Raw genomic sequence first — 21,070 nt, forward strand, 5'->3', positions numbered from 1 at the left:
AGATGGCTGATTTCTGTGGCAGAGCGTTCACCCCAGTACAGCATGCAGCTTTCTGAACCCTGTTCAGCGGTATAGCCAGATTTCCACACTTCAGTATACTGTTTTGCTACTATTGACCTGCAGTGCTGCAGATCTGAAGCTATAAAAAAACCCGATACCATAACAACTTAATTTATTTAATTTCTACTTTGAAAGTGATTTAAACTTTTTGACTACTTCATGGTATTCCCCAAGACACACTTGATGCTCACGTGCTATTGAAAACAACCTGTCTCACACCAAGAGAAGACAGGCAGGTACACATTGCTTCAGGCAGCATGAGATGTAATAACAAAGTAGGGTGTGACTCCCTCAACCCACTGCCTTTAGACTAAACTTCCTTATTTAATTCAGTTTCACAAGTCAGAGTGATTGCATCAGAGCCAGCCACTAAAGACATCCCACTTTCCTGGGCATCCAGCTCTCTTTCCCTGCATTTGCTCAAGGACTTAAAATACTGGAATTAAAACAATCTCTTGGATTGCCCTCATGTTGTTTTTCCTTTGCTTTGGGGTGTGGGGGTTTTTTTGGTGGGGTTTTTGTTTTGTTTTTAAATCAGATTCTCAAAGCACTTCAGACACTGAATCCAGCAACTGCTTCCAAAAAAATCCAAGCAAACTGATATAAACCACTACTAAGGAAAATTATTTGTAAAAAAAAATATAATATATTTATTTGGTGCAGTGTTTACATGCAAGACAATTGCATTTCAGTACCAAAAGAGAAAACAAGACTAATAGAGTCATTTCATTCAAACGATTTATCCTTCTTAACAAAAGTGACTTGATATGGCTTTTTGATCCTCTGTACTATGATTATAAGTTATTTTCAAAATCCTAGTTGAGGTGGCACTCTGATATTAATTACATTTTGCTAAAAACATACATGCAGATACATAAAGGAGAGCTCTAATGAATTAAAAGCCAAATTTAATAAATGAGGTAGTTCATCTGCTTACACAGAAACGCAGATTTGTGTTTCTTTGCATAAAACACCCAGCCTCTGTACATGTGTCTGCAATTGGAGTTCTACCGCTTGCAACACAGCCTTGCTGAAAAACTTTGACTCTTGAACTCTCCCTGCTGTGAAAGGCAAAGGGCAATCTCGATGTTGGCAGCCAGGAACCTCACCATCGGGACACACCGCTTCCTGCTACAGCTCCTTCTCCGTAGCGCACATTAAGAGTGATGGCAGGTCTTGCCCTTTATGGATTCAGAGCAGCTTAAGGCAGAACACCACTTCTAATTACTGACAGTCAGACTGGTCTCACTACAAACAATCTGATTTGGACGATTGCTGCGTCGAGATCCTGAGGATTTTTAACTACCTGAATATACAGTATTTTTTTTTCCTGCGCCTCTACCATAGTGCATGAAAACTTCCCTTCATATATACTAAAAAACATTAATTTCTTTTTAAATTGCCAACCAGCAGCTCAGAGATTCAACATTCACATTTCTTCACATTTAGTTTAAAACACTACTAAACCAACTGTCTTGGACGAAAATCATAAGATAAATTCTGATTAAAATTGCCATTATAAGCCTGCACCTGATTATCAAGTGAAAGTTACTCAACTAAAGAGAGACATTTCAGCAAGCAGTTGACAGAACAACTTTCTGCCTGGCACCACAACAAGAAGAAAGGTGCTCATTGTAATAATCCTTCGCTGATTAAGATCAGTCACTGTAGCCAGCACAGAACCCAGCGTGCAATCCTTCATGTTATTCTTAAAAAGAAAATTCAAAGAGAAAAAACAAAATCATTTGCAAAGTGAATAAATATCCCAGGCACCCATGGCTTCATTTATTCTTGTTCTCAGAAACTTCAATCAGCAAGAAGGGCAGACAGTGTTGTCATCTGTTTGCCTGTTTAAAAAAAAAAAAAACAAACACAAAAACAAAAAACAAAGGTTCAAGTTCTGCTAACAAGCTGAAAGACTATCTTATCAATTACTAGGATGCTTCTCAACAGAATAGCTTCATTATCAGACAAGTCACGTTTATTTATTTTTATGAATAAAGTCAAGTTTGGGATTTGGAACATTTAAAATTATTGAAACCACCCAAATATTTTACCTGCATATTTTTATAAATCCAGTCTGTAAACACAGTCATATTCCCATACACTCCAGGCCTATTGGGACTAGCACAGCCAGTTCCCCAGCTGGTATCTCCAACCAGCCACCACACGGAGTTTTTGTTAGTTACTAGAGGACCTCCGCTGTCACCCTGCACAAAACACAAGCATATCGTTAGTGACCTCACCACCAGGAAAGATACAATCCATTTCACTTCAGGAATACATTTTAGGTTTCAAAAAAAGCTGATCACCATTTTAAGGCAGTCAGTGAAACAAAATGCGATGGCAATTACAGTATTAAATGATGACTGCTTGCAACAGGGATCAAAATTGTTTGCCCAAAGCACTAAATGAGATAGGCATTACTGACTTTCTTGTTCACAAGCATAATGCTAAGGTATTGCCATGATTATGAAGAGCATTTGTTCACTTTCAAGTACCAGATAACAAAACATCCTTGAAGCATTAAAAAGGACTGCCTCACCCTCTTTGGGAATTGAGCAAGAACTTAGCACTGGCAGCCATTCAGAAGATGGAAAAAGGCTCTCCCTTTTAAAGGGATGCACCACAAAAGAATGAAGCCCAACCAAAATGTTACTCAATTATTTTGGTTTTTTTGTGGGTGATCTGTCTGTAATCAATAGATGATTAAAAAAAACTACTAGTAAGACCACAAAAATAATGAAATCATTATTAGGTGTTAATTAGGAATAATTACCTGGCAGGAATCAATTCCTCCTTCTAGATATCCGGCACAGATCATTGTAGGCAAAATCATGCCACTATAGATATAGATAGAATTACACCTAGAATGTTCTATTAAGGGCACCATAACATAATTCAAGTTATTCGATGTTTTACCTAAAATTGAAATATCCACAAAAACACACATACAAAGACAAAATTAGAGCAAGCATCATATTACATTGCAATTACAACTCCCAGCAGCTAGCACTCTTCAAGATGAAATAACTTACTAGAAACATCGGGATGGACACTTAAGATGTATGGTCCACCACAAAGAGAAAACTCTGACATTAAAACTCCCTTCCAAGAGATCAGTGAGTTACCCTGCACTACTGTCCACGTACTGTTAAGCAAGAGAACATGGCACTACCTGCCTACTCCAGCCCCAAGTCAACTGCGTCATCTACAGGGCTACAAAAGCACATGAAATCTGCAAGAGGTGAAGAGGACCTCCCTTACAGAGAGGTTTCATGGTCCAGCACAAGTGGCCATAGTCAGAATCCATCTTCCACAACACCCCACTCCCTGCCAGTACCCTCTCATACTGAAAGGGGAAACCTTCCCTCCCTTTCCTTCTCACTTCTTGCATCATGCTATTTTAGCTCAAGGTGGTGGAAAGGAGAGGCTCCTGCCCTTTCCTATGTCCACAGAGGACTGGCCTGGCACACAGCTACCCTCCTTATTACATTTGGGCACTGAAGTGGCCCAACTAATGAGGGCACAGAATTGTTTCCTGCGTGGGTATTTCTGGTCCCCAGTACTGATTTGAGGCTCCTTTGCAGTCTGCTGAATGTAACACATCCCAACTTGCTTTGAGACAGAATGCCCTGTGTAAGTATTAGGGGCTGTAAAACGGGTGACAGAAATAGCATATCAACAGATCTGGCTCAAACCGCCCAACAACCCCTTGTAACAGTTATTTGTAGACTGAAGAGGACTGGTTTATGTAGAAGACCGAAATATTTGAGAGCCACTCTTACCTCCTTGGTACTCTGCTCCCCACCCAGATATCCAGCACTGCTGATCAGGCTGGAACATCATTCCTGGATTAGGCAGACAAACTGGCTGTATGGTATCTACAAAACAAGCACAGTAACATCTGTAATCCCAGATATAATTCAAAATAAATGTGTATGAAATATCTCAGCATGACCACCACTTAAATACACACACACCATGCATTGTCTCTGCGCTTTATCTTTCCTTGCACTCGAGCATTACTGTGCAATGCAGGCAGCAGCAGAAAGCTTACCAGCCGCCCTTTCCCAGATGGCCACCTAATCTTCACTTTGTAGTGAAGAACAAGCACAGTTAATGGTTCTAGCTCAATTCATCAGGCTAACTAGAACAATTAACACCATCTCTTCTGATCAGTAGAGGACAAATAAGAAGACAAACGTCCAGCAAATACTTCTCTGCATTCTCTTTGCAAAACCCAGCTGAAAATAATGCAAGCAGGATTCAGTGCCTGTATACAAGGTGTGAAACACAAAACCAGCCAACCTCACTATTCTCAGTAGCGGAAAAGCCCCTCCGGATTACTTTAAGCTTTAAACTGATTCACTGAAACATAAAGGACCTGCACAGATAGCACTTAAACACATAAAGCACATCAAGTTTAAATAATGTTTTGTCTGCCAGTTTTTACTGCTTGCTTACAACCAACCTACATCAACTTTTAAGAAAGGAACTTTTAACATTTGGGGTTTTGGTTTGTAGGGTTTTTTGTTTGGTTGGTTTTTTCCCCCCAGTTTTTATTTGGCATAACTTGGTTTAGGATTCAGTCAGCTGCTCCACCTCTGCATCCTGAGTCTGCACACATAGGAGTGGCAATGCTTAAGCATCATAGAGCATTCTGGAGTGAAAGCATACTATTGAGGTGAGCCCAAACTCCCTTACCATCTACTAGATTTAAATAAATCCTACTTAGAAAAATCAGAGGGTGTGCCCTCTGTCTCTACATCTATCCTGTCTATGTCTCCAAGGTGTCTCTACCTGCATTTTTTGTTCTTCCCGCAAGTATCTACTAGGATTTCTTGATGCGCTTCAGAAACTTTAAAAGATGTGCTCATTATCATCAGATTTTTGCCTTATGAAGAACAGAATACATACCAGTAAAAGTCAGCGGTGTCTCTAACTTCATAAGGGCAACATCATTGTCTTTAGAATCTGTATCGTAATCCGGATGAGAAATTATCTGTTGCACTCTGTATCCATTTTGTAAGAGCATCTCACTCTGGTACAGAATCCCAGCATAAACCCTCCAGCTGTTTGGGTTAGCAAATCGTCTACAGAAAAAAAGAAAGATGAGAAGATTTGCTTCTCTGGTAATGGGTCACAGATTACGACCTTGAAAAAAATTGTTTTCAGAAACGGTAGTCAAATGCACGCATGACCAAGAATAAAGATGAAAAAGGTAAACAAATTGCAAGACATCTAACTTTGGTAAAGCTTGAAAAAAAAAAAAAATCTTTGAAATGGGTTAAGTATCACTGTCTACCCCCTTGGTCACTCAGCACAGCAAATTATAGTCTGAGACTGCAACACTGAAGTCTATTGATTTCCATGGCTGAGGGATCAAGCAGTTATTTCTGAAGTCTCACATGTCAGTGGTATCACTCTCGTGTACTATCCAAAGCATGCAAGGGCAGCAAAAGCCAGAATTAGTAAAAACATGATCTAGTGAAGGAATTTCACTATCTTGAAAATGCCAGGGTTTTTTTTTCTTTGGTTTTGGTGGGGGTGTTTTAAATGTTAAACACACTCGCTAGATGTAATTTAAGTAGCCTCTCGTGCTTCAGCACAGTTTACAAATGCTCAATAAAAAACTTTCCACAAGTGTTAAAACTCCCTCCATGAGAACTGCCCAGGCAGTACTGCTTGCAAGCTGTTCCCCCTCAAAAAGAAAAAATAATTAAAAACCAATTTTGTGCCAGCTACAGCTTGGTTGCCACTTCTAAAGCTTTTGCAGAGCTCAAATTAGAAAACAAAGGAAGGATAAGATCATCACATAAAAATAAATACTTGCATTCTTTTCTCAAGGTTAAGTACAAAGTCATTTTTCCTTGGCTTAGTCTCAAACTGTGATCCAGCCAACCAACCGTTAAAATGGTTTTGCTTAGTGGGTTTTCCCTCCAACATAAGCAGCCACCTTTTAAACATATTCTGCCACTGTGCACAAGGTACCACAACACCCTCAGCTCTCCTCTAAGCTTCTATTTTCATAGGTTAAAAATGAAAAAGCACCAGCTATTTTTGTTGTTGATGCCCATGTAAAGTGTTCCTTGGGTAGGTATAAATATACTGACTTGGGCTTTACTACGCTATGGCATGAAGATGAGAGAAAATAAATGGTAGAGGCATCTTTAAATTTATTATTTCTACAGTTGTGCAGTATTTGAGGGTTTGGGATCTTTTTTTCCTTTTGTTTTTCCTCAAAGTGTAATTCAACATCTTCAGCATAACTTCATATGTCTGGCATAAGTTTGGTGCTTTAAGTTTGGTAGGTATCTGTGCCCAACACCACCATCCAACTTAATTTCCACCTTTAACAAGTAAAATAAGATTTTCTTCCTGTAGAAAGCAGACAAATGATCAGCCTCCTCCAGAACAAGTTTTCCCTTAATACTTAAAAACCATACATAGCCAAAATACTGTACCTAGCACATGCATTCGAGGTGGTGAGAGGGAAGAGCATTTAATTCCATTACAAAGCAGAAAGTCAGGAGACTTAGGTAAATTTGTGCATTTCAGCCTGAAGCAACAAAGATCGCTATTTGAGAGACAAAAGAGAGGGCACGGGCAAGACTCACCCTTCCACGCAGTGTGCTGCCGTCACTATCCACTGGTGGGTGATGATGGAGCCCCCGCACACGTGGGTGCCCTGCACATGGAGGCTGACCTGCCACGGCCACTGCCCCAGCACCGCCCCGCTGCCACCCACGATTCTGTTCATCATGTTCACGCTTTTAGTGGGCAGGCCACACTCTAAGGAGTTAGTTACACACAGAGGCATTAGTTCAAGAGGAAGCTGGTCTGGAAGACACTTCTGCAGCTCAGGCTTCGCTAGCAGAGGGCAGCACAGACCGTGTCTGATCTCTGCTCTGCTGCCCTGGACACCGAGATCCCAAGGCTCCCTGTCCCTCAAACCAGGACACTCCCATAGCCTAGACCCCCTTCACATTGCAGACGTCATGATGAGTATTTGGCAGCTGCTGCTCTCAGTTCACCACAAACCATAAACCAGTGGTTCATTACACCTTTGAGTGTGGTATTCAGGCGCCACATGGACACACGCCGTTGTGTTGTGCAACAGAACAGACAACAGCCAGGAGTTGCCTCATGGCAGCCATCACCGTCAGGAACCCACTGCCCACCCAACGGCCGCGTGTCGGAGAGCGGACGCACCACAGACATCCCACCACTGCTGCTGAGCAAAGGCTACAGAGCTTCATGACAGGCAAGTCATTTAAAGGAAGAAGTGGCAGGAAAGACAAAAGCAACTGGGAATCCAACATCCTCCTTGTCTCCTCTCCCACCCTGCTCCTTAAATGGCACTGTTTGAAAATTGGGAACCACAGTTAAATCATCTGCCCATCAGAAGACAGAATTTATTTACACAGATTCAAAAAGGTTCACCAGCCAGAGCATTTCAAAGCATGACCAAGCAGAAGTTTGAGGAACACAGTCACTTACCTATGCAGCGCAGGGAAACCACATTTTGTGATGCACAGGAATCGCTGCAATAGAAACAGGAAAACCCAAACGGGACTTTAGGGACACAGTGAAGAAAATGGTGGGCAAAGTCCACCCCCCCAACTGCTGCCTACCCTTTCCAGCTACGTGCCCTGCCTTCCCCTCCTCTTCCTGCTGAGCGTTCCCTCCTTTCTTCACTCTCTCCAGCTACCCTACCAGCAGCCATCTGGCCTCCACCACTTCTTGCATTCACCAAAACTGTCATGTGGAAGACTGCAGTCGCCAGTACAAAAGGTTTGTAAGCCTATTGAGGAGCAAGATGAAGAACAGTGTGAGAAAAAGTTGAGGTGATATACGAAGTAGTTGTAGAAGAACCTAAACAAGGGGAGCCATGGGAACCTTGCAGACACAGCAGTCTACAGGTTTAGAAACCAGACACTTCAGAGTTGTTTAATGAGAATAAAAATGATACTTTCCACAGTGAAAGATCCATTTTGCATGCTGTGTGTTCATGTGACTGAAAAAAATAAAATAGCTATACCAGCTGCTGTAAAATGTGTTACAGCTGGTAGCTATTGTCACCGTACAGAAACTCCTGCTGACGGTCAAAGAGCCTTAGAAAAGTATCTTTGACATGGCAGCCTTCTAGACATCTTCTCTTTTAAAAGAGGACAGGAAGGATGGAAAAATGACAGCTGTGTTTTCAAACAGAAGGGAGAGCGGCTACTGCTACCAGATTAAAAGCCAAGTCTCTTTCCCTGTAACAATCCCCATTGAAAGACGTGCTTGCATTATGCTACAGGCAGAAGCTACACCTCTTACAACAGCTAAAAAGACCCCTGATAAAAGAAGTTTGTATTGAACAAAGATACCTGCTATACAGCTTTTTGTACAAGTCTACATTCCCAGCACTTGTGTTCACCTTCATGTAGCTTTTAAAGCTGCCTTCAGTTGCTACTCCTCGACTATAGTAATACGTATCTCTGCAAAACAAAAAACCCATTATGAAACTCACTAGTTTCAATTTTCAAACAAGTAACAATAAACTGTGCTAAAAATATGATTTTCTTTTTTTTTTTAATTAAACACAGAACCCTGGTGGTGTATTACAGAACTTGACAAATGTTTGAACATTTGTACTCTGGTGCTGTTTACCATCAAACAGTTACTAGATTAAAATAATATTTTTATCTAATATGCATGCACAGCAGGAATCTTCAGCCTCATGAAACAGGGCAAGATGAAGAGATGCCTTTGCCAGTACTTTTACACAGCACAGCCGAGTTCAGGGCCAGTAAGTCATGACAACCACTCTTCTGATGGACAACAACAGGGGCAGCAAATGCTGCTGTTCCGCTGGGCTTTCTAGTTGAGGACCAGCTCTGTGTAGTTGCTGCTGGGCTATCGTACTGCAGTTGGAATTACCAGGGTCCTTGCTGGTTCAGATACCTGAGTTCAGAGCACCACAACACAGTGTGGGCACACACAAGTTTCACCTGCCTGGTTTATAAATTCACTCCATTGCTCCACACACAACAGAAGACAGTATATGCCAGCTGTATCAAAAAGAGGCAACATTAAGCATTTCCACTGCAGAAGAATATAGGCTACAGCATTACATGGGGAGAACATGGGCAGCACCCAGGGCCACAAATGTTTACGGAGATCTTCCACGTGAGCCAGTGCTACTCGTGCCCTCAGAAGATCAAGGCTTTCCATGTAATACTGGTGATGACAGTTTAAGTCAGATCGGATGTTATTGAGCAATTAGAATGATCTGAAGCGAGCTCTGGAAGATAGTTGTAAGTGAATGTATTGGACACAAGTGTCCCCACTGAGTAACTACTGCATGCACACCAGACCCCGTTACTTGTTGGAGCAGCATTTCATTTTGATCATGTAACAGCTACCGCCATTAAAATCAGATCCACCTGGGTTCACAAGAACTAGATTGCCAACTGCTTTTTGTTTCAGATACGTGTTCTTAAAAATGGCAAGAAGGAAATTTTAACCTTTCTATGTACAAAGGCTGATGAAGGTTAGACTTACACACTGTAGCCCATGTCTTTACATGCAATCCTCCCATAATCGTCATTCCAGCCGTCTTGACAAACAGGATACCAGGATTTGCTGATAGGTGAATAAACTTCCAGGATAAAGTTTGGTCCATAAAGTCTAACTGCCAGAAAAGGAAGAAGAAAAAAAAAAAAAAAAAAGAAACCAACATCACACGCTATATTACTGCTCTTTCTCTACTTAAAAGTATTATTACCCATAATATTTTAATATTTGCTTGTATGTATGAACTGGTATTAATTTAATGCTGCCTTCTACTCAGATTCTGAGTAAATATCACGTAGACAGAAATATTGCAATAACTTAATTATTTTGTGTAAGGCAATTTCAAAGAACTACCAGTTTAAAAATTCAAGTGTACAAGACAGAATTTTGAGCATAAAAGCTAAAATGAAAAGATGAACACTTTTTCACATTCTGCCACTGAGAAAGACTGCAATAGCCAATCTCTTCTTACCTTTTATCTACACAACCATATATTTATTAATATATCATATATTGTTTATAGATATTGTAACTGTAATTGAATATTGTATATAATATATTTTATATTGTATCTTAGTACACAAAATTTCCTCAGAGAAGCACTTGTAAGGCAAGAATGTAACAAGGAGCAATTACCTCTGACGTTCCATGCCCCATTATGTATTTATTTGCACAAGAATTTAATAAAAAATAGTTCAAGCAAAAGCAAAAGAACAGATTGAACAGGCTTCTCCAAAAACCCATTATTCAACCAAATGGAGAGGAACAGCTTTAAAGCATATGCCAGTAAATGCTAACCCTGCATGAGGCATATGCAGAATAAAAGCTCCGAGAGAGAGAGAATAAGAGTACAACTAGAATTTTCCAGAGTGGCACCAGCACAACACAGTTGTTAGAAACAAGATGCCACACCTTTGGAACAGACAAAGGGATCTTTCCACCTTCCATCTTCAGATTCTTTTTAGTTGAAAACACTGATCAGACCAAGTTTTCTTACACAAAGCAGTTATGAAGTAGTTGAAGTATTATTGGGAGAATGAGGAATGCAAAATACGTGAAAAAGGGACAAGCCTGACTGAAGATCATCAGATTTATGTTGTTATCACCTGAAGTTCTACTAAGCCAATGATGACTGTTCATTCCAGAGACCATGTTACATTCAGTTTTGCACAAATCCCATTCAAATTAAAAGGTAGTATTTTAAAAACTGATTCAAAGTTAACCCAGCTCAAACCCCAGAGTCAGTCATTTTATTTCAACTTCTCAGTTGGACTGGAGACAAACTGAGTATCTAGATAGGGCTTCAAAGCACTCAAACATCCTAAACCATTTTAGAGATATACCTTCAGCTAAGATGGCCCTAATGTAACTTAGGCAAGCTTTGGACAAGGCAATTTGCTCAAAAATTCTTGCAGGTGGGTGAAGGTCCTCCCCCTTGACTGCCGGCACTCACCACACCGGGTTTCATCCTCCCCGTTGGGGCAGTCGTTCACTCCATCGCACCACTGGGAGGCGGGGATGCACACTCCTGAAGATCCACACTCTATCAAGGAGGTGACACAATGATCGTCTACTGCGGGGAGAGAGCAACACAGCCGTTAGGCTGAACAACAGCTTAGCCTCGGGCGACTACTGCCAACTTAAGGAGTATTCCACTTTGATAGAGCAGAAAATCAGAAAGAGCTCTTAAACTCAGGGATGGGAGGAGACCCAGCCTGACACAACAGAAGATGTATTGCTCAGTCCTTTACATCCCTTGCCAGATTAAGTCACTGATGCAGCTGATTGGATTTTGTCCACCACCTCCCCTGAATAAGCAAGCACCATTAAGTTGTCTAAAAGGAGTCAGCTTTACACTGGCAAAGCATAACACTTATAAACAGCAAAGGAGGAAGAAAGCAATTACTCCAATTACATCCTTTTGCTTTCGCTGCCATTTAAAACAAGATTACGTTCACCCTGTATAAATCAAAGTGAGTAAAAAAAAACCCTAAGAACACAAAGTGTCATCCTAATAGTTTTAAACGAACTCCCTTCTCTCCTCCTTTCTTTTCCTGCACAGAGCAGACAGAAGAGGCTCCTAAAAACAAAGCAAATTGTTTTTTAGTTTCCTTTGAAAAGTGGCTTTCATTGAAAGGGAAATTAAGATAGCACAAGACAAACTTTGCCTAAGCCAAACAGAATTGCTTTAGCCCAGCTTCAGAGCTTAGTCACCTCAATTGGGGATGACTTCCAAGGCAAATGTATCATCTGTGGTACGGCTTACAGTGGTAAGACAGGCCAGGCTCACACAGCATTAACAGACTTTCGAAGTAAAAGCCTCACAGAAACAAACAGACACGAATTACTTCTGCTTCAAGAAAGATACCATTTACCACAGAATGGTTTTGGCTGGAAGGGACCTTAAAGATCATCCAGTTCCAACCCCCCTGCCATGCACAGGGACACCTGCCAGGTTACTCAAAAGCCCCATCCAGCCTGGCCTTAAACACCTCCAGGGATGGGGCATCCACAACTTCCCTGGGCAACCTGTTCCAGTGTCTCACCACCCTCACAGTAAAGAATTTCTTCGTAATACCTAATCTAAATCTACCCTCTTTCAGTTGAAAACCATTACCCCTCATCCTATTGCTCCACTCCCTGATAAAGAGCCCCTCCCCCATCTCTCCTGTAGGCCCCCTTCAGGTACTGGAACGCCGTTATAAGGTCTCCCCGGAGCCTTCTCCAGGCTGAACAACCCCAGCTCTCTCAGCCTGTCTTCATAGGAGAGGTGCTCCAGCCCTCTGATCATCTTCGTGGCCCTCCTCTGGACTCGCTCCAACAAGTCCATGTCTTTCTTGTGTTGGGGGCCCCAGAGCTCGACACAGTACTCCATGTGGGGTCTCACGAGAGTGGAGCAGAGGGAGAGAATCACCTCCCTCTACCTGCTGGCCACGCTGCTTCTGATGCAGGATGTGGTTGGTTTTCTGGGATGCAAGCACACGTTGCCGTTATCTTGACCATTTACACTCTTGCAGGTATGTTATACAAAATCATTTCAATCTCCTGCCTTACTTAAGTGAAGTCAGAATTTGGAACAAGTTTCATTTCATTGCACAGCAGTGATTTCCTAATGAAAGGCAGTGCAGAATGAGCTGTCCATGCACATGTGACAGCTATCCCCCAGTGCAAAAACCCTTGCAAGAGGTCAAACTACTCTTTACTAAACCCTACTGCACTGTACAATTGTACTGCACCAGCTTTTGCCAGACAGATTGGAGGTTTCCAGAAAAGCCACCTGAACAAGCTGCTACAGAAGAGTCAAAAAGCTGATGACATCACTTGATGTCAAAAACATATTTAGTTGATGAAAGGAAAGCAATAGTAGCATTGTTTATTAGAAAGAATAAAAAACCCAACAACCAAAATTGAGCCATAACGTAGCAACATTAGTTTACCTCTTAGGAGACAGGTAACAAAGAGTTTCCCGTCCTTAATTTAGCGTAAAATGGAAGGTAAGAATGTATATTTCTAACTCTAAAAGTTTAATATATCTTTTCTTTCAGAACACACACACACAAAAGAAATCTTACCAAAATACCAGATGAAGAAAGCAGCAATTGCACAACAAATGACTATTAAAATGGATACTACAATGATTATGGTTTTCCTTACACCTGAAATGAAAGCAATGAGAAAAAGAGAAATTAGATTCCCAAATAAGGTAACTTCCAGCCACCAGCACTCTATATTTCCTTGACATTAAAACCAGACATTTTTTGCCAGACAGACTTTTCTCCATTCCACCACCCTTCCTCCAAATCACCCAGATTCCTGCCCAGTTGCATCATCATCCCAGCCAGCTACTACTTCTTCACCCTTCTTCAATACTACTTCTTCAATAGCTCCTCCAATACAGGAATTGGAAGGGAAGATGCCTTTTATTTGTTATCTTACTCTGGAAAACCTTAAGTCTAGAATTGGAAGAAATCCTGACAAAACTTACTTGATGCACATGTTCTCCTGGATGAACGTGGTACTGGACTACTTGACTGATGAGTAACAACCGTTGGGACATAGCTTGGCACTGATGGAGCATTTGTTGAGAAGTACTGTGGGTTTGGGTTAGCACCTACTGGCTGCCTGGCAGAATACAAGTTTTCTGGCTGAAAGCCATGACTTTCACAGTATGGCGGTGGACTCTAAATTATGATGTTGAGAGGAGGGAAATGGGGAAAAAAAACCAAAACAAAAACAAAAAAACAAGAGGCAAGACTGTAATTAGGACAAATAGATGCCATTTACATTCAGAACTCTACTAAGTAATTCTGCCAAGGCAGAAATTCACCATACTAGTGACTCCAATTTACATAGAGAAAAAGTCTTACAGTACATGCCTAATACCTTGCACTTTGAATAATAAAAATAACAGAGAGTGACGCTGGAAGGCGTATGAAGAGATCAGTTTCCTGATCCAAAGTAACTCAACCTAAGCAAGATTCTTTGAGCCCAGCCCTCCAGCTGCCTGTACAAACCACTGCACTGGAACATCTGACAAGGTAGAAATAAGCAGCATGGACAGTTTTAGGCAGTACCATCATTGAAAGAAAGGCTGACAAGTAACAGCCTTTGTGTGTGCAGTTGTCCAGGCCCAGGACAAATGCTTACTGCCCCATTTTGTCCTATGACACCACCAGATATACCTAGGCTATTTCTGCAATGCACTGGACTACAACAGGTTGTGAAATATTTATCCTGGAAGAGCTTTAAGAACTAGCTCGAAGCCATTCCAATCTATCCCTCCAAAATAAGCTTTAAAAGCATAAATCTCTCCCAGGACCGTCTGAGCACTTGAAATGCTAGTTAATTCAAGCCTCTTATACCTGCCTCACAGTGTATCTTTCCCTTTTTGCAGAAAAGAAAGCACAACAAATACTCCACACTTAGAAGACTTGCTAACCAGGATATCACTCAATAGGCTGTTACTTTTTTACTTACTTTTTTTTTTTACTTTTATTCTGTAAAGAATAAAAACTCATTTAAAAAAAAATCAGAGAGGAATATTTTTAATATTTTGTTTACTTACTACAGTAGAGGCCATCTTTCCTTTGTCACCAGTACTGAAACAATTCAAGTGTTTGGAAGTAAAGCATGAACCTGCAATAAAAAAGAAAAAAAAAAAAGAAAACAATCACAACCAGAAACTAACTTTGTTCACCTTTGTCAGTTTTTCCTTTGGAAAAATGCCAAATCTGGGGGGAAAAAAAAAAAACCAAACGATCGGAAGCAGTTCAAGAGAGGGTACAAATTAAGGTGCAGCATGAAATCGGATCTCAATAGCCTCTCAATACAACCTTGAGGATTATACAGTGGCAACTATTCATTAACACGAGCGCCACACAAACAGAGAAGATTAAGTTAGTGCTCACTCTCGCTGACAGAATGAGAGTTAAAGAATACCCTGGCAACAACCCACATGGTGTCAGTACCAAGTTCAGGTCCTCCTGCCTCTCTCAACACTTACTCATGTATCGCTCTGAGGTTTATGACACAGAAACGAGGACATGAACAAAGCATCAGGAAATACAAATTCAACTAACTCATTTGATAATGCCATGGCTAAGAGCCCCACAAGCCACATTTTTTTCACTCTTCCATGTTGCCAACAGTTGTTTTCGTGGTTGTATGTTGTAGCCAACACACCAAAAATAGGGAGAGAACACAGCCAGGAAACAATATGCCATACCAATACAGAAGTTTTTCAAATAGAGTAAAAGAGAGGAGCTACATCCAATGTTTCAAGCATATAGCAGTTTATTTTAAAGTTAAACATTAACATTAAGTAAAACCACAGATTAGCAAAGACACCAGAAACACAAAATGCTTGCTGCCGCAGTTCTAAAACAGGCAGTTATACACCTTCACAAGCAATCATTTAAATAAGTAACTTAATCTATTGAGTCCTCTTATAACGTCCCTCTACATGAAAAGAAAACCTACACAGTGCCTCAGTCATGCACTGAGAAATACTTTTCTCCAACTTCTAGAGCTGTACCCTGCACACAGGCACATTGGGCATGATCCCTGTCCAAAGCTATGACTATGAAGAGCAGCTGCATTAAGACACAGCATAATTCAGCCCAAAGTATAAGGTTATGTTTTAGAACTTGTACCAAGGTGTCATCTCACCCAAAACTAAACTGCAAATGTCTTTGAAGCAGATTTCAACAGCAGCTTGACACCTCAAGCGTGCCAACACTTTGTGACAGTTTAGGAAGGCTGATTCCGGTATTTGCTTATTAATGCTAGCAAAAAAAAAAAAAAAGGTAAATAGCAATGCACTGTTGAACTCTTATTTGCATAGCAGACAGGTGAAAAACAAGTCTTATTCCTACTTACCATAAGTCCATCGGATTGGTGACTAAGGCTTCAGGACTCCTGCCTTATGTCGCGTCCATTCTTACTCAGCTCTTCATAGCAGAGTCAGGAAGTGTAGCTCTGCCCAGGCTTAGAGGACAAGTAACAAGTCACAGGAAGATATTTTTGTTCCTTGTTCTCTGAAAAGGAGGAAAAAAAAAAAAAAAAAAAAAAAAGGATTAGGAAGTTTAGTGATAGCAGACAGAAGAATACTACGTAGTGATTCTGAGGTAAGCCAACAGATACTATGACCAAAGAAAAACACAACTATTTTTCACACTGCAACCTGAAAGGCTTTGCAAATTGGCAGATGACAGTCTTCCTCACTGGTTGGTTGGTTTTGGTTTTTAAATGAACTGAGGAAAAAATCTCTCTGTTGCTTAACTGGCTTTCAACCATCACTGCCAATTTAGTTCTTGTTAATCTATTTCCCATCCGGCTTCTGATTAATAACAGTTTTCCATTATCACACCACAGAACACAGGAAAGTCATAGGTACGTACAGATTTCCATGGCCAGGGTATCAAAAACAGATTAAACCAAACACACTGGGCTCCCATTAGTTTGCAAACATTTAAGGCAAAAATCGATGGGTAGCATCCAATAATGATATAATCTAGTTTTCTTAAATGCACATCCCTGACACTTAAAAATGTTTTACAAATACATCAAGGATGCTGCAACAACTTCACAGATAAGGAAGCTGGGTCACAAACAAACTGACCTGTCAAACACTCCCCATCCCAACAACTATAGACCTAGAAGAGACTGGTCCGTCTTATCTCAGTCCAACGCTTTGGTCTTTAGCTCACCTCACACATCAGACAGATTTAAATAGATGCCACATAAAAGTATCAAAAACCCAGTGGTTCAGTGGGAACACACAACTATCATTTCCTCCCACTGCCAGTCATTCCTCCTGATGTCTGCCAAGCTGTAATGGCACTTTACTGGGTACATCTGAAGAAACCAGCCTCAAAAGTCCTTTAAAGTGAGCTGGTGGAGTTAAAAGTGTACAGAGATCCCCATGCAGGGAAACAGGGATGGAGCTCACCACACACCCACAGCAGGCTTGAAGGTGTAAAGAGACAAGGCTCAGAGAGCCTGAACCTTGCAGGATGGCTTGCTAACACCTTCTAGCTTTGGAAAGAGTATACCTAAATAATGAAAAGGACCCATCACTCATACGCAGCCAAGCCCCTGAACTTCAGAAACTTGAATTTACTCCAGTGTGGATGGAGCAGAACCAGCATTTGGACGTCCAGCAGCACAGAAGGTCCAAAAATCAAGTGTGCTTTGTATTTCATAGCTCTGGAAGTAGAGAAATAATGCTACTGTTTCTAATGACAAGTGATAACAAGAGTATAAAACATATAGCCATCACTGACATAGTATACTGATGAATACAGTGCGATGTATTGCCTCACAGCTCGCAGCTATTACTTGAAATATCTTAGCTTCTTCTCACATATGCCTTAGGAGCGTTATAATTAAAGTTCTGTTGTGGGTCATTAAGATTAAAAAAATACATAATTTTTTCCAATAAAAGATGCGAGAATGAAAAAACAAATAAAAATTTGAAAATATTAGACTAATTCAAAACAAATTTAATCCAATAGCTATTTTAGTTTTTCTACAGATCTCTGCAAATCAATTCTTTCTATTTAAGCAAGAGTTGCAGTAGAGTTGGTCTGTATTTCATTTGGTAACATACTACTTAATTGAATACAGACTTCCTGGACTCTTAGTCCTCCAAAGGCTTGTCTTCCTCCCTACCACAGTGACAGCCACTCTGTCCCCTGGACAGGAAAAGCACTGAGCACAGAGTCTTGCGGCTCAGGTGTAAGTGGTCCTCACGTCCTCCTAAGCCCCTCACCTTGCTACTGCTGGGCAAAGGTGAGCCTCCGCTTTTGCCTGCTTACAGCAGCATCAGGTCATGACTCCTTTATACCACGCATGTCCTTTGCTAGCCAGGAGCCAACATCCCCAAAAGACAACAGAAAGAACAAAAGGCAAAGAAACCCTAAAGATTTAACCACAATTTTGTGAATGCAACCAGACTTGCTGGCTTTTACCCTTGTTCTCCATACAAGAAATAATAATGGCACTTCCTTAGTACACACCACGTCATAATTATTAATTAAGAGCAGTACCACACTTTGGAGGTGTAGAGTTCCACAAGTACTGCTATGTTAGTTTCCACAAGCTTTCATATACAGATCACTATATGTTGTTTCCATGCCTAGACGCCTAAGTCAATAGGATGGAATAATTGCCTTCAGATATCCTGATATAACACTGTAAATTCAACTTGGCCAATGGAGCTAGAGTTATATTGGCAAAGGTAGACTTCCTGCATTTACGTATTACTTCAATACATATTTTGTGCCATTGCCCAGAATAGAAACACCATTAGCTGTTTGCTAAGCTCTATGATAGGTATCAACAATTGGAAAAACAACAACCAAAAAACACTAACTAGTTCTTCAGAGTTAGACCTACGTAAAAGCAACCACAGGCAAACAAGGAAGAAAGGAGAGGACAGAAAAGCCAAAAACCAAATGCATGAAATCAAGTTCAGCTTCTAAAGGGAGGAAGCATAAAAGCATCCAAACACTCTACGTGAACGCTGATTAAATGTCACATGCAAAAAATGAACAGTTCCCTTTACCCAGATAAAGAAATACAGCACACGCAAATGAACAAACTGGAAAAACTCATTAAGATAACAAAGAAGTAATTCCAGTGCAAAGCTCAACCTTATTAAAGGGTAAACCAACAAATTATGGCTTCGGTTGATTTAGAAAGAAAGTATGCTCTTTTTTTTTTTTTATTGCCAATCGTTTTATGACCACCTAGAAGTTTCAGTAGCATAACCTTAAACACAATATAACCATGATACAAAGGCGAGGAGGAAAGGGGGGAGGGCCAATACAAAAAATAAGAGAGAAAACAATCAAAGAGGTGATTCCAGACCCTTTCCAGGATCTTTCCACACACTGGGAGATTCCTGCCTCTGCTGCCTGGACAAGAGAAAAGAACTTCACCAAGATTCCTGTTTAACAAGCAGCACTAAAAATTACCATGACTTACAAATGAAGTACAGAAAGGTTAAAAAAAAAAAAAAACACACAAAAAAATTATGTATAAAAAAGGAAAGGAACTAAATAAGGATTTTCATGTCATTTCATTATCAAGATTTCCTTGATACTTCTTTAGGAAGTAGTACTGAGTATGTTTACTGCTATGATTAAAAAAAAAGTTACTCTAATTTACTCCACAAGGTAAAACTTATCCTCTGGGAGGGGTCAAAGACAAATCGACAAGCAACTGAATGTCTCAAAGTAATCAAAATCAGGTTACTCCCATGTCCTGGCCTTTTGGCTAACCTTCTCAATAGAGGCAAGCTCTATTCAGCATGCCTATGCAGTAACATTACACATCCTGCAGAAAACTATAGGAGACTATGTAAATATTTATATAAAAGGTTGCCACAAATAGAGAGTTTTGGCATTCGTAGATCTCCTAAGAAATTGCTTTGAAGCTATTCTAGATTAGCTCATAAAATATCATTAAACTGTGGAACTACTTATCAACAGGTGTCAAAGAACAGTGCCTCTTGATAAGCACTGCCAGCAACTCAAATAAAGTCCACAGCAGCATTCCCAAAGCCAGCAAACCAAGACTAATACAACTTCCACGTTAAAAAAAAAAAAGGCATAAAAGAAGCTGTGAGCAGAGCAGTTAGCAGCCTCATTTTAAACAGCTGTATGATGCTGTATTCATAGTATGAATAATCATCTATTTGTCTTCTCTGAAAACAAACGTTACCATGAAACTCAGCCCATCACAAGTACATGGAATCATCTAGGTTGGAAGGGACCTTTAAGATCGTAAGAGTCCAACCATGAAAACATCACATGCCTTTCTTAGGAAAGGTGGGGTGGGAAAGGAGGCTGATAAGCTGTTGCGTAGCTAAGTGGATAATGAGTGGCAGATGACATTAAAAAAAAAAAAAAAAAAAGCCATTTCTGAAATTGAAAGGTCCAAAAGCCCAGAAGAACCAGATTTACCAACGTGGTAGGAGATGGACCTATTGGTCAGGCAACAAACTGCAGAGGCAGCCATTGCTCACAGCACCCACCACCCCATGTGCACAGATCACAGTGTTGCTAGAGGATGCAACAACAGCCAGCCTGGCATTTGGATGCTTTCTTCCCGTACACTAAATCCCTGGTTCTGCCTCTGCCCTCCTCCTTCAATGGCAGAAGCAAATAAACTCCTCTTCTGGCAGTAAAATTCAAGTCTCTATTTACAGCACCGAAAGTTTCTGGCAAGCTCTTGAAAGGAAAAAAGCTCTCCAGAATACTTACCATATTCGAGTTGCAAATTAATATTGTATGAATGTGGTACCAGTAGGTACCCACTCCAAAGAAAAATGAAAACCAGCAATATTAACAAATCAGACTTATTTAGGTATTTGTTCAGGTCAGCTGTTTTCAATCTGTGAACTACAGATATCCGGAGGAGCTGTAAACCACTTCCAAGGGGACTATGGCAAATGAAAAAGAAAAGCAAGCCTGCTGGCAGGAGGTTTGAATTCATTCCACGGGAAGGCTCGTATTGCCAGAGACAGTTTTAGGGATCCACGCATCAATGGCACGGGAAAAGTACTGATGTAGTAGCATGGACACAGCTGAGCTACCGTCACAGTACTGGAACTACTCAGTGTGGACCGTCCCTTAAATGACCCAGGAGGAAGAGCCTATATCTCCAGAGAAAGTCCAAGAGAAATATTTTGACCAGCACTCCAGAATACTGTTTCGCTTTGTTTTTCCATCAACATCCAGGAACGTAGTTTCAACTTACTCCCATTTTCAGGCGAGACTACCATGAGAGATTTGCTCTAAGCTGACTTCCCTATGTACCAGTATAATTTTTAACAGTTTAAGAATGAAATGAAAAAGGAAAAAAGACATGTTAAGTCCTACTTCGACATCAAATTTTATCTTAGTCCACCTGTCTTTTCGCTTTACATTTGTGTTGATAT

At 40.7% G+C, this 21,070-nt stretch overlaps 1 protein-coding gene across 1 annotated transcript; it reads right to left on the minus strand.

The window, feature by feature from the left end:
* Nucleotides 1-1,612: 1,612 nt before the first annotated feature.
* TMPRSS2 (transmembrane serine protease 2) lies at nucleotides 1,613-14,704 on the minus strand. The gene is made up of 13 exons (XM_074168082.1): nucleotides 14,690-14,704; nucleotides 13,610-13,805; nucleotides 13,197-13,280; nucleotides 11,078-11,197; nucleotides 9,613-9,742; nucleotides 8,436-8,546; nucleotides 7,564-7,607; nucleotides 6,681-6,855; nucleotides 4,981-5,156; nucleotides 3,849-3,944; nucleotides 2,840-2,982; nucleotides 2,118-2,270; nucleotides 1,613-1,768 (listed from the first exon to the last, which is right to left on the minus strand). Exons 1-13 carry the CDS (start codon nucleotides 14,702-14,704, stop codon nucleotides 1,613-1,615), a joined length of 1,599 nt encoding a protein of 532 aa, XP_074024183.1.
* Nucleotides 14,705-21,070: the final 6,366 nt, after the last annotated feature.

The sequence above is a fragment of the Numenius arquata genome, chromosome 1 (assembly GCF_964106895.1).
Source record: "Numenius arquata chromosome 1, bNumArq3.hap1.1, whole genome shotgun sequence".
Taxonomy (NCBI): Eukaryota; Metazoa; Chordata; class Aves; order Charadriiformes; family Scolopacidae; genus Numenius; species Numenius arquata.

Bases quoted from the DNA above. Each gene is read 5' to 3' on its own strand.
- TMPRSS2 (XM_074168082.1), bottom strand. The intron at 11,198-13,196 runs GTAAGATTTCTT...CTCTCCCCGCAG, and splicing joins TTTCTTCATCTGGTATTTTG to TAGACGATCATTGTGTCACC. The intron at 9,743-11,077 runs GTGAGTGCCGGC...CTTTTCTGGCAG, and splicing joins GGAGGATGAAACCCGGTGTG to TTAGACTTTATGGACCAAAC.